Source organism: Tachysurus fulvidraco, chromosome 15 (assembly GCF_022655615.1).
Source record: "Tachysurus fulvidraco isolate hzauxx_2018 chromosome 15, HZAU_PFXX_2.0, whole genome shotgun sequence".
In the NCBI taxonomy this organism is placed as follows: domain Eukaryota; kingdom Metazoa; phylum Chordata; class Actinopteri; order Siluriformes; family Bagridae; genus Tachysurus; species Tachysurus fulvidraco.
The window spans coordinates 23,623,284-23,636,011 of NC_062532.1; the positions used below are offsets into that span (position 1 = coordinate 23,623,284).

At 38.9% G+C, this 12,728-nt stretch overlaps 1 protein-coding gene across 1 annotated transcript; it reads right to left on the bottom strand.

The window, feature by feature from the left end:
* Positions 1 to 630: 630 nt before the first annotated feature.
* Positions 631 to 3,910, bottom strand: LOC113635392 (sialidase-3-like). Its single transcript, XM_047800674.1, has 3 exons — positions 3,680 to 3,910; positions 1,968 to 2,195; positions 631 to 1,869 (listed from the first exon to the last, which is right to left on the bottom strand). The coding sequence occupies exons 2-3, from the start codon at positions 2,172 to 2,174 to the stop codon at positions 985 to 987; spliced, it is 1,092 nt and encodes a 363-aa protein (XP_047656630.1). The 5' UTR covers positions 2,175 to 2,195; positions 3,680 to 3,910; the 3' UTR covers positions 631 to 984.
* Between the last annotated feature and the right edge of the window lie 8,818 nt (positions 3,911 to 12,728).

Here is a 12,728-nt window from a genome sequence, read left to right on the forward strand (position 1 = left end):
ATGCATTAAGAGGATGGGGTTGCCGTACCAAGATGGCGGCTCAATTGACGCATTCGTTCCAATGTACTGCTGTATACAAGGCGACATCTAGTGTGTATATATCTATGTCCTGTGCCAACGAAGCTGTAGACCCGCCCCTTCCTGTTTCTGAGATTCCTCATTCTTCTGTTGTTGGTGCTGTAATCTGTTTCCACACTCTAGATCTATTAGTTAGTTCAGTGTGGAGCTGTTCATCTCACCAGCAGGTGGCAGTAAATCACTTGTATTTAATAATGTGTGTGTGTGTGTGTGTGTGTGTGTGTGTGTGTGTGTGTGTGTGTGTGTGTGTGTGTGTGTGTGTGTGTGTGTGTGTGTGTTTTACAGGAAAGCATTGTGCAGAAGGAGGTGCAGGAGTTCGACTAACAATTACTATTACTAAAATTCTATTTTAAACCAAAATAGAAGTAAAAATAAAATATTAATAATAAAATAAAATTATAATCTGTCTGTATTATTTTTCTTTGTAACAGAAGATTTATTAGTTTGAACATTTATGTCTTTATTGTCGTTGTTGTACACGGTCAGTAGTTCAGTAAATGTCACTGACTCTATAATAAGGACTAAGATGCATTAAAAAGAGTTACAGGTCAAACAGGAAATGTGTAATGAAGAGTGAGAGATGGAAATGAACACAGATACAGTGGTTATAGATGTTTTTACAGCCCTGTAATAACTGCAGGGTTTTCAGTAGTCAGAAGGTTAAATCTCTGCTTTAATCTCTGTCTGTCTTTAAGACGATCTGTTCTCATCTCTGACAAGAAAAGCAAGTCATTTTTTTACTCATGGTCAAAAATCTTGGTAAATAAACTGTAACTGAAGGTGTGTGTGTTTCTGAACCCTGTGTCTGTCACTGAGGGGTTCAGCATCAGTCGCCTCGCCTCTGCCCTGAGTTCTGTTCTGTTTCACGTGTAGAGTCGCTTATTTTTACAGCGCAGGTAAATACAGCTACAGATTTGGCTTAATGTCGCTGAGCTTAAACTCCACAAAAGTGATTTCTTCGCAGTTAACCGTCTTACGCTCCAGGAGGCAAGCAAAGTTGTCCTGGTCACACTGAACCACATCAGAGTATGCACTGGAGCAGGGATTGATGATCTTTGGTTCAGTCCATCCTGAGGGATCCTCAGGAGTCTTATTCAAATAAATCCCAAGATTCATTCTGTCCTTTTTGTCAGTTGTGTGTGAAAACATGAGCCATGTTTTATCTTCATGCTGGAAACTCACTACACTCCCCTGGCAGCCACTAGGGGGCTCCACCAATTTCGAATTACTTTGGATTACTTGAAAACTCTCTCCTCTGTCCTCACTCAAAGCCTCCACTCTATAACCCTTAGTGCCTCTTGCACTGCAGTATAACACTTTCTTGCCCTTGATTTCCACCTCTGCCATCTCACACTCAGTGGATGTGACACTTAATTTTTTTCCAAATCTCCAGTTAGCACCATCATCACTATAGAATGCAAAAGAATAGGGTGTAACCCACAACCAGTAGTTATAATAAGCGTAAGCAGGAACGATGAGTCTGCCATCAGTCATCTGAAGGCCGTGTCCAGGTCCTACACTGAACGTGGCCCAATTAAGAATCTCATCACCAATCACACGTTCTGTCAAATCTATCAATTTTGTCCAACTCTCACCTTTGTCACTGCTAGTAATGTAACACAACTTAGCAGCGTTCTTCCCTGTCCTTATCTGGTGTTGCTCACTGATACGATCATACAGACAGTTAAAAAACAGAAAGAGACGTTTGTTTCGTTCGTCATAGACAGGACACGGATTCATGGTGCGATGACCCGGCATCTGTGCTTCTGTGAGCTCTCGAACACCTGACCACTGAAAAGAAAAATGAGCAAATCAATGGCCATGTTATTAAAACTTGGATTTGAACATTTTTAAATGAAAGCTAGCCGTGTCTGCTTCAGCATTATCACCTTCACACTTCCATCCTGCAGCCGTGTTCCCCTGTTGAGGACCAGCAGTTCCGCATCCTCATCCTTGAGTGAGGTTCGCTTCTCAGCAAAAGCAAGAAAGGTTTGGTCAATGTAGATTAGAGCTGGGATTCGGTAGAACGTATTTATGAACAGAGCTGTTGGGGACAATTCTGGCATCTCTGTGTCTCCCCCTTTGGAGTTTCCCATTTCTCCAAAATGTGACTTTATCTGAAAACACATGAGATCAGAGTCAGATGAAGTGACTTTTCTGCTCCTGATGCAGCTTGTTTTTTATTCACAAAAACATCTTATTCTAATAGATTATTGAATGAATGACACTGTAGATCCTGTATCTGTATCTGATTAAAGTGTTAAATCCCATCAGTTCAGCAGGAACAGCCCTGGAGGTTAGAGGGGATCGGGGCATTTCACTCATCTCTCAGTGTGACTACGGGGTAAAATCAGCAGGCGTGTGGAGGAGCACAGGCCCGAGCTGCTGTTTTATTACTGTATGAAAGGAGACTAAAAATATTTTACATGCAAGACAGAAGAAATGTTGACTTTCATTCATCCTAATTGTAGAAAAACATGTTAGATAATGGAATGAATATAAATGTAAGTGTGTGTGTGTGTGTGTGTGTGTGTGTGTGTGTGTGTGTGTGTGTGTGTGTGTGTGTGTGTGTGTGGGTAAAGCTGACAACATCTTAATTAACTCACTTCCTAATATCTACTGCATATATTTTGCATGCTGGAATCCTGAGCTGATTTCATGTTGTCTTTTATCTGTGACCTCATCTTATGATTAGGGGCATTACTGGGGTTCGAAGGGATTTGGGGGTAATTATTATTACCTCACCAACTGTTCCAATGAATGAACGACTGTCCAATGTCCGTGTAGTAACAACAGTGCCACCTGCTGAACGGTAAAGGTACTGTTCTGTTTAACGGCTCGACACGTAGGTTTTAACGTGTTAACGTGTAAAATAAGCTCTAACGGACAGTTAGACACTGGTACTGATATGTCTTGCACTTTATTTGTGGTGTAAAATGGTTTGTCTTCATAAGACCTGGGGCTTTAGACAGTACATGAGGGGATTAAACCCCACTCTCATAACTCCACTGTTTATATCCCAATATAATTTAAGACCAAAAGTAATTCTTTGTTCAGTTTGAATAAAGGATGTGTTGGGTACAGACACTCTGCACACCTAACACCAGCTCCTGTTCACACCTTTATTGCAAATTGTTAATGGCTTTTGTTGCACATAAATCATGACACAGACCATCTTCCCAGTCTGTCTCACTGCAACACTGCTCGAACCCTGACTCTGTGGTTCTTCTCCAAACTAAAGCTAAACCTCAACTGGACTTGTACACAGCTCACTGTACAAATATTGACTAAACCTGCACACATTTTGCTCCTTACTCAGAAACAGATGCCACATTCATCTCAGCGGTTGTAGTACATTCATACACTATAGTTTTCTATATTTGTCTATATATATTTTCCTTGTACAGCTAATTCCAGTTATTGAACAGTTTATTCCACGTCGTGTCTGTTTGTATTTTACTTTCATGATAAGTATCAAACAGCATTTGACTACATGTCGTAAAGAGGACGAACGTGGAAGTGAGAAATCAAACCTGAATTTGAATCTAAAACACCAAACTGTGTTAAAGCTGCATGAGAATATGATCCAGATGCTGCTCACCTGCTCAGGTTCCTTCTGCACCACAGACTTTTGGTCTGTCTATATTGTGGAGGATCCTCAGAGGTGGAGAGAGAATGAAGTCAGCTACAATCTGTACTCAAGCAGAGATCTATCTATTAAAGGATGAAGTTCTACAGAGAGAGTTGAAGAAAAGTCTCCTCTAAAGATGCAACATGGTTCACGATGAATATATACTCAGAAATGGGTGTTGTCAATTTACATATAATTGAATATTCATAAGGAACCAAGAAAAGTGCTAAAATAATTGCATAACCTAATCTCAAATTTTTGCTATTCATGAGTTCCCAGAAATAACAGGGTATGGATTTCCTGTGGATTTCCTGTGTTGAAAGGGTGGAGTGTGTGGAGCAGATAGCTGAGGGAGGTCCAGTGTCTCCAGTCTCTCATCTGAAACCAGCAAAATGTTGAAATTTGTTTCAGAAATCTATTTCACACAAAAAGAAATAAGGTGAAATTAGATGAGGGTGAAGGTGCAGCTAATTAATTCTAACTAATTATTATCTACAGACCCTCAGAGCCATCATCTACATTCATCACATTTAATTATCTTTCTTTCTTTCTTTCTTAATATGCTTATTGTAAGAAACTACAGTTAAATGCACCAGATTCCACTCCAAGATACACATCTAAAAGAGCTCATTCCTAAAAAGGTTTAAGTATCATAAGGTAATACGTTTAGAACTCTAAATGAATAAAACGTGATTAAATCGTAAGTATGGGAGCCGCAGCAGGACATCAAGGATCACCAAAAACAAAGGGTCTGTGATTGTGATCACCATTTAAAGTGACCACTTGGGTGATAACTGTAACAATAACAAGCCAAGGTGTACGTGACCGCGATTAACATTTAAAGACATCCGGCTAGATAACAATGTGTATCCCAGCCATTTGGGAGACACTCAGTTCTTACGCCAAATGTACATTTAAAGGGAAACATCATGCAAACTACAGAAAGGATAAACAGTATAAAATGCTTGAGCAGGATTTGTTCTGTGTTCTTACTGACTCTGATGAACCCAAAGTACTTCATGTATTTTGTCACTGCTACGTTGGAAAACTTCTTATTTTTCATTAAGACCTACGGTTCAGATCTAAGATTAAGATTAACGGTTAACTAGACAGCCTGTAGTCACGGAAACTGTGTATACGATTTAAGAAAGGTTTTGAGTTTGTAAAAATGGAACAGCTGATTGTTAAGTACATCTCTAAACACGGTTCTCAGGGAATGTCTGATGGAATAGAGAACATTGTTCATAAACCGTATGAGTATGAGGGCTATTTCCAAGTTTGAAAATGACCCTAAAAAGCCCAAGAACAACAAAGGAAAAGTTGCCAATGCACTGCAAGCAGTTCCTGCATCGTACACAGTCACTAGGAAGACTTTAAATGCATTAAAGGCAGAAAATGAGCAGACTAGTGAAATACTCTAGAAAGAAGAAATGATTAGGATGCAGAATGAGATTGCACAAATACATGGAAATATTGTTCAATTCAATTGTTCATTGTTCAAAAATTTAGAGGAAGCAAAGTTTAGTTTTCAATTCTTGATTAAAAAAATCTACAGTGCCTTGTGAAATTATTCGCCTCCCTTGAACTTTGATATGAAACTGTAATTTTTTGTGAAGAATCAACAACAAGTGGGACACAATCATGAAGTGGAACGAAATTTATTGGATATTCAAAAATTTTTTTAACAAATCTAAAAGTGAAAAATTGGGCATGCAAAATTATTCTGCCCCCTTAAGTCAATACTTTGTAGCGCCACCTTTTGCTGCGATTACAGCTGTAAGTCGCTTGGGGTATGTCTCTATCAGTTTTGCACATCGAGAGACTGAAATTTTTGCCCATTCCTCCTTGCAGAACAGCTCGAGCTCAGTGAGGTTGGATGGAGAGTGTTTGTGAACAGCAGTTTTCAGTTCTTTCCACAGATTCTCGATTGGATTTAGGTCCGGACTTTGACTTGGCCATTCTAACACCTGCATATGTTTATTTTTGAACCATTCCATTGTAGATATCAAGCATGGCGTTAGTTCTGGCAGGTCACGTCATCAAGCGTGCATCAGCTGTTAATCAGCTGTCCACGACGTGCACCAATCCGGTTACGACATCCGTATTACCCGACCATTTAAATTCCCATTCATAGAGCCGTTCAGCGCTTCGCTGCTGCCGCGATCTAAACTCCCTCCTCCGACCCCGTCTCCACCACGCCGGAACCCGTGTTCGCTGTACCAGTTGTCTTAAATCTCCACATATTTTTCTCTCTCTCTCCCTCTCTCTCTAAGTATTTGATTATCTATCTATCCATTCATTTATTACTTTCCAAAAATGTGTGAGTGAGATTATCAATACTATGCATGCTAGTGGTTCTGTTGGGGGGGGGGGTCTATTCTATTTTCTAGTCGCTGCTCTCCCCGCTCTGACGGGCACGTGGATTCCTGCCCAGAACAGAACCATACCGCCAACACTAACTGTATGCATATCATCATTCCCTTGTGACAAAGTGGTCCTGACAGAATTTGCTTTATGTTTTGGATCATTGTCTTGTTGGAAGACAAATCTCCGTCCCAGTCTCAGGTCTTTTGCAGACTCCATCAGGTTTTCTTCCAGAATGGTCCTGTATTTGGCTCCATCCATCTTCCCATCAATTTTAACCACCTGCCCTGTCCCTGCTGAAGAAAAGCAGGCCCAAACCATGATGCTGCCACCACCATGTTTGACAGTGGGGATTGTGTGTTCAGGGTGATGAGCTGTGTTGCTTTTACGCCAAACATAACGTTTTGCATTGTTGCCAAAAAGTTCAATTTTGGTTTCATCTGACCAGAGCACCTTCTTCCACATGTTTGGTGTGTCTCCCAGGTGGCTTGTGGCAAACTTTAAACAACACTTTATATGGATATCTTTAAGAAATGGCTTTCTTCTTGCCACTCTTCCATAAAGGCCAGATTTGTGCAGTATACGACTGACTGTTGTCCTATGGACAGAGTCTCCCACCTCAGCTGTAGATCTCTGCAGTTCATCCAGAGTGATCATGGGCCTCTTGGCTGCAGCTCTGATGTCTTCTCCTTGTATGAGCTGAAAGTTTAGAGGGATGGCCAGGTCTTGGTAGATTTGCAGTGGTCTGATACTCCTTCCATTTCAATATTACCGCTTGCACAGTGCTCCTTGGGATGTCTTGGGAAATCTTTTTGTATCCAAATCCGGCTTTAAACTTCTCCACAACAGTATCTCTGACCTGCCTGGTTTGTTCCTTGTTCTTCATGATGCTCTCTGCGCTTTAAACGGACCTCTGAGACTATCACAGTGCAGGCGCATCTATACGGAGACTTGATTACACACAGGTGGATTCTGTTTATCATCATTAGTCATTTAGGTCAACATTGGATCATTCAGAGATCCTCACTGAACTTCTGGAGAGAGTTTGCTGCACTGAAAGTAAAGGGGCCGAATAATTTTGCACGCCCAATTTTTCAGTTTTTGATTTGTTAAAAAAGTTTGAAATATCCAATAAATTTCATTCCACTTCATGATTGTGTCCCACTTGTTGTTGATTCTTCACAAAAAATTACAGTTTCATATCATTATGTTTGAAGCCTGAAATGTGGCAAAAGGTCGCAAAGTTCAAGGGGGCCGAATACTTTCGCAAGGCACTGTATATATGGCATGTTGTGTAATCAAGTTCCTGAAATGTTAGAAAGTGATGAGAACTTGGAAATAGATTCTCAGTCAGTCAGCAGTTAGAACTCAGACTGCACAGTTACAGTAGATTCCCTATGGCACCAATTCACTCAACTACAATTTCAAATACACTTCAAATACAAAACTTAAAATACTCCAATTCACTCAACTACTCTACTACTATCTGTGCTCTGTAGAGTTTAAAGGTACTGTGGTTTTGTCCCACGTACTGAGACATCGTGTTAAACTAATGTTTTAAGTCCAAAAGTGCTGTGGCTAAGAAGACAAAAGAACCTGATGTACTGTGGTTTTGTCTGACTTACTGTGAATGTGTTATATTTATACTGTTTGTTTGTTAGTGTTTGTGAGTTATAAGTGTTTTTGTTTGTGAGGTGTAAGTGTTTTTGTTTGTGAGTTATAAGTGTTTTTGTTTGTGAGTTATAAGTGTTTTTGTTTGTGAGGTGTGAATGTTTTTGTTTGTGAGTTATAAGTGTTTTTGTTTGTGAGGTGTGATTGTTTTTGTTTGTGAGGTGTAAGTGTTGTTGTTTGTGACTTGTGAATGTTTTTGTTTGCTAGGTATAAGTGTTTTGTTTGTGAGGTGTGAATGTTTTTGTTTGTGATTTGTGAGTGTTTTTTTTTGCTAGGTATAAGTGTTTTGTTTGTGAGGTATGTGTTTTTGTTTGTGTATTGTGAGTGTTTTTGTTTGTGAGTTGTGAATGTTTTTGGTTGTGAAGTATGTGTTTTTGTTTGTGAGCTGTGAGTGTTTTTGTTTGTGAGGTATGTGTGTTTGTTTGTGAGGTGTGTTTTTGTTTGTGAGTTCTGAATGTTTTTGTTTGTGAGGTGTAAGTGTTTTTGTTTGTGAGGTGTAAGTGTTTTTGTTTGTGAGGTATAAGTGTTTTTGTTTGTGATTTGTGATTGTTATTGTTTGTGAGGTATGAGTGTTTTTGTTTGTGAGGTGTAAGTGTTTTAGTTTGTGAGTTGTGAGTGTTTTTGTTTGTGTGTTGTGAGTGTTTTTGTTTGTGAGTTGTGAATGTTTTTGTTTGTGAGGTGTAAGTGTTGTTGTTTGTGACTTGTGAATGTTTTTGTTTGCTAGGTATAAGTGTTTTGTTTGTGAGGTGTGAATGTTTTTGTTTGTGATTTGTGAGTGTTTTTTTTTTTTGCTAGGTATAAGTGTTTTGTTTGTGAGGTATGTGTTTTTGTTTGTGTATTGTGAGTGTTTTTGTTTGTGAGTTGTGAATGTTTTTGGTTGTGAAGTATGTGTTTTTGTTTGTGAGGTGTGAATGTTTTTGTTTGTGAGCTGTGAGTGTTTTTGTTTGTGAGGTGTAAGTGTTTTTGTTTGTGAGGTGTAAGTGTTTTTGTTTGTGAGGTATAAGTGTTTTTGTTTGTGAAGTATGTATTTTTGTTTGTGAGGTGTGAGTGTTTTTGTTTGTGAGGTGTGAATGTTTTTGGTTGTGAAGTATGTGTTTTTGTTTGTGAGCTGTGAGTGTTTTTGTTTGTGAGTTGTGAGTGTTTTTGTTTGTGAGGTGTAAGTGTTTTTGTTTGTGAGGTGTAAGTGTTTTTGTTTGTGAGGTATAAGTGTTTTTGTTTGTGAAGTATGTATTTTTGTTTGTGAGGTGTGAGTGTTTTTGTTTGTGAGGTGTGAATGTTTTTGTTTGTGAGTTGTGAGTGTTTTTGTTTGTGAGGTGTAAGTGTTTTTGTTTGTGAGTGTTTTTGTTTGTGAGTTGGGAATGTTTTTGTTTGTGAGGTGTAAGTGTTTTTGTTTGTGAGGTTTGAATGTTTTTGTTTGTGAGTTGAGTGTTTTTGTTTGTGAGGTGTAAGTGTTTTTGTTTGTGAGTTGTGAATGTTTTTGTTTGTGAGGTATGTGTTGTTGTTTGTGAGGTATAAGTGTTTTTGTTTGTGAGGTGTAAGTGTTTTTGTTTGTGAGGTATGTGTGTTTTTGTCTGTGAGTTATAACTGTTTTTGTTTGTGAGTTGTGAATGTTTTTGTTTGTGAAGTATGTGTTTTTGTTTGTGAGTTGTGAGTGTTTTTGTTTGTGAGGTGTAAGTGTTTTTGTTTGTGAGGTGTAAGTGTTTTTGTTTGTGAAGAATGTGTTGTTGTTTGTGAGTTATAAGTGTTTTTGTTTGTGAGTTGTGAATGTTTTTGTTTGTGAGGTATAAGTGTTTTTGTTTGTGATTTGCGATTGTTTTTGTTTGTGAGGTATGTGTTGTTGTTTGTGAGGTATAAGTGTTTTTGTTTGTGAGGTATATGTGTTTTTGTTTGTGAGGTATGTGTTTTTGTTTGTGAGGTATGTGTTTGTTATGAATGAAACATCTGCCACATCTCCCGTCTGCCACCAGAGGGAACCTTCACCTTCACAATCCACCACTCCTGTCATGATTACACCACCATGATTTGTTTACCGATTCTGATTATTTCTCTCTACATTGTTGTGTTTGCCGGCTCTGACCCCCACCTATTGTACTACGATCTCCTAATAAAGCGTGCATATGGATCCTCCGTCTCCTGAAGCTTCGTTACAGTGTTTTTGTTTGTGAGGTGTAAGTGTTTTTGTTTGTGAGGTGTAAGTGTTTTTGTTTGTGAGGTGTAAGTGTTTTTGTTTTTGAGGTGTAAGTGTTTTTGTTTGTGAGGTATGAGTGTTTTTGTTTTTGAGTTGTGAGTGTTTTTGTTTGTGAGTTGTGAGTGTTTTTGTTTGTGAGGTGTGAGTGTTTTTGTTTGTGCGTGTTTGTGAATGTTACTGTAGTTGAACTCGAGGACAGGTGCAGTGTGTTTGTGCCCAAAGCAGGGAGACTGTTGAGTTCAAAAGCCTGACGTTTTGTGGCTGATTTGTTCGTTTGTGTCCGAAGTAATGGAGCTGTGAATAAATCGACTAAAGGTTAACTAGACAGCCTGTAGTCACAGAAACTGTGTACAAGATTTAATAAAAGCTTTGAGTTTGTAAAAATGGAACAGCTGATTGTTAAGTACATCTCTAAACACGGTTCTCAGGGAATGTTTGATGGAATAGAGAACATTGTTGATAAACCGTATGAGTATGAGGGCTATTTCTAAGATTGAAAATGACCCTAAAATGCCCAAGAACAACAAAGGAAAAGTTGCCAATGCACTGCAAGCAGTTCCTGCATCGTACACAGTCACTAGGAAGACTTTAAATGCATTAAAGGCTGAAAACGAGCAACTGCAATCTAGACTAGATGATGCAATAATGTCTAAAAGACAATGAGATTGCACTGCTTAGAACTAACAATAACATGCTTAGTTCATCTGTGGAAAAATTGTTCAAAGATTTAGAGGACGCAAAGTAAGTGTGTCAATTCCTGATAATAAAATAGCACAACTGCACAACTAGCACCAGTAAGACATCTATATGTGGCATGTTGTGTAATCAAATGTTCCTGAAATCTTGGTATCTTAAGTATGTAACTGTAATGAGGAGTCGTAAGGCTGGTGATCCATTTGCAGCGTTTAATCGACACTCGTAAGCAGGCAGGCAGGGTCAGAATCGGCAAACACGATATCGTAGGGCAGGCAGAAATCAGACACGAAAAGACAGGCAGAAGGTCAGGGCAGGCAGCAAACAATCAGGGAACCAGAACACAGACACTAGATCAAAACCGGAACTAAGACAAACGAGGACGCTCAGAATGATTGCTAACGCAGATCGAGACTTCGCACAAGAGTCAAGGTCAAGTTCTTATATATAGGAACTGGCTGATAGGAATCAGGTGGCGAAGGAATCGGTCTTCGTGATGGGTGATGGGAGGTGTAGTCCGGAAGCAATTATCGGAGGCATTTAAAACTTTCAGTGGCAATCCTGATATTACACCTAATAATGATGCTTTGATTAACAAATGTGACCCACTCACCTGTTCTGGGTTGCAAATTTCCCCTTAAGAGCACAGGCCCTAAAACGGCCTTAACCCAGTTACAGGCTACAGTAAACACACTGAGAAAGGAGCTCAAGAATCTGTGAACAACCTGCCTGTTGTTGTTCACCAAGCTACTCAGCAAATTTGCCAAAGCCAGAAAAACAAAATGCATTCTGGTCAGAATGTTCACCATCACAAATTTGGAATTAGTGTTGAAGTCATGGTAAAGAATGACCAACTTGAGGGTCCATGATCTGAGACCATGCAGAGATTCATGTCACAAGCTGTGCCACAAAAGTAAAACTGACAACCGATCATTCCACATAGATCCATTAATAGCATAAAAATCTGTTGGCAGTCATAAGCACCTATGTAAACAGGCAAGTTTATGTTGTATGTGTTTGTCATGTTTTTTTTGTGTTGTGTTTATAAAAAACAAGAGGGGGGGGGGTAAATTTAGTATGTTTTCAAGTGTTTTTCAGATCAAATAGAAATAAAGATGTGGGGATGGACAAGAAAGGCAGCTCTCGTGGCATCATTAAAAGCCCTGTTCGGACGGGACTAGTTTTACAGGGGGTCGTTAGAGACATTTCAGTTTCACAGACGTACTTTGTGATTTTAATCCCGTCCGAATCTGCCATGTCTGGCTTTTTCTCACACGACCTGTGTAAAAATCCCAGAGCAAATTACCTACAAACTCAACGCTCCTCTGAGAAATCTAATCCCATCCGAATGCAAATGTCTGTGATTGGCAAAATTTCTTTTTTCCAAAACGCGTTTTCTTGTCTGTTTTGTTCAACGTGAACTAACGTATTAACTCTAGCACACCTGTATTCAGGTTTCTGCTTTCTGCACACCAATAATGGATGTAAATGTGTTTGTTACCCGAGAAGAAATAAAAAAAATAAATCAACAAGAAGAGCCAAATCACGTAAATTGTTAAGACTGGCTTCTGTAATATCAGTTTCAGGTATCAGTTTTTCATGTCCATAGTCAATTACACAAAAAATTGTGTAATTCACGTGAAAAATCACGTGAAATTATATCAAACGTATTTATTCCCGTGGGTTTCTAAGAAGTTCTATATAAAACCATATGATGTTCATTTTTTACATTTGTTTTTTTTTTATTATTATTTTTAATATCATTATAACGTGTATAACATTTTTAAACACTTAACAAGTTAGAATGTTTACATTTTTTTAAGTGCTTAAATATAAATCTACTTAATTTCAAAATACATTTTATCATATTTTATCACATATGACCATACGCAATCCACGCATCCTGGACATGTGGTCTTGTGCAACGCCCACATGTAAAACACAGACACTCCTACCTCCGTAATAAACACAGAGATGTTAGTCCCGTCCGAATCCATACATGAAATGACAGACGTCGGCTGAAAAAATTCTAACTCTAACGACCCCCTGTAAATCTAATCCCGTCCGAATAGTGCTAAAGACACAAGAGTGCCCAACGCTGTC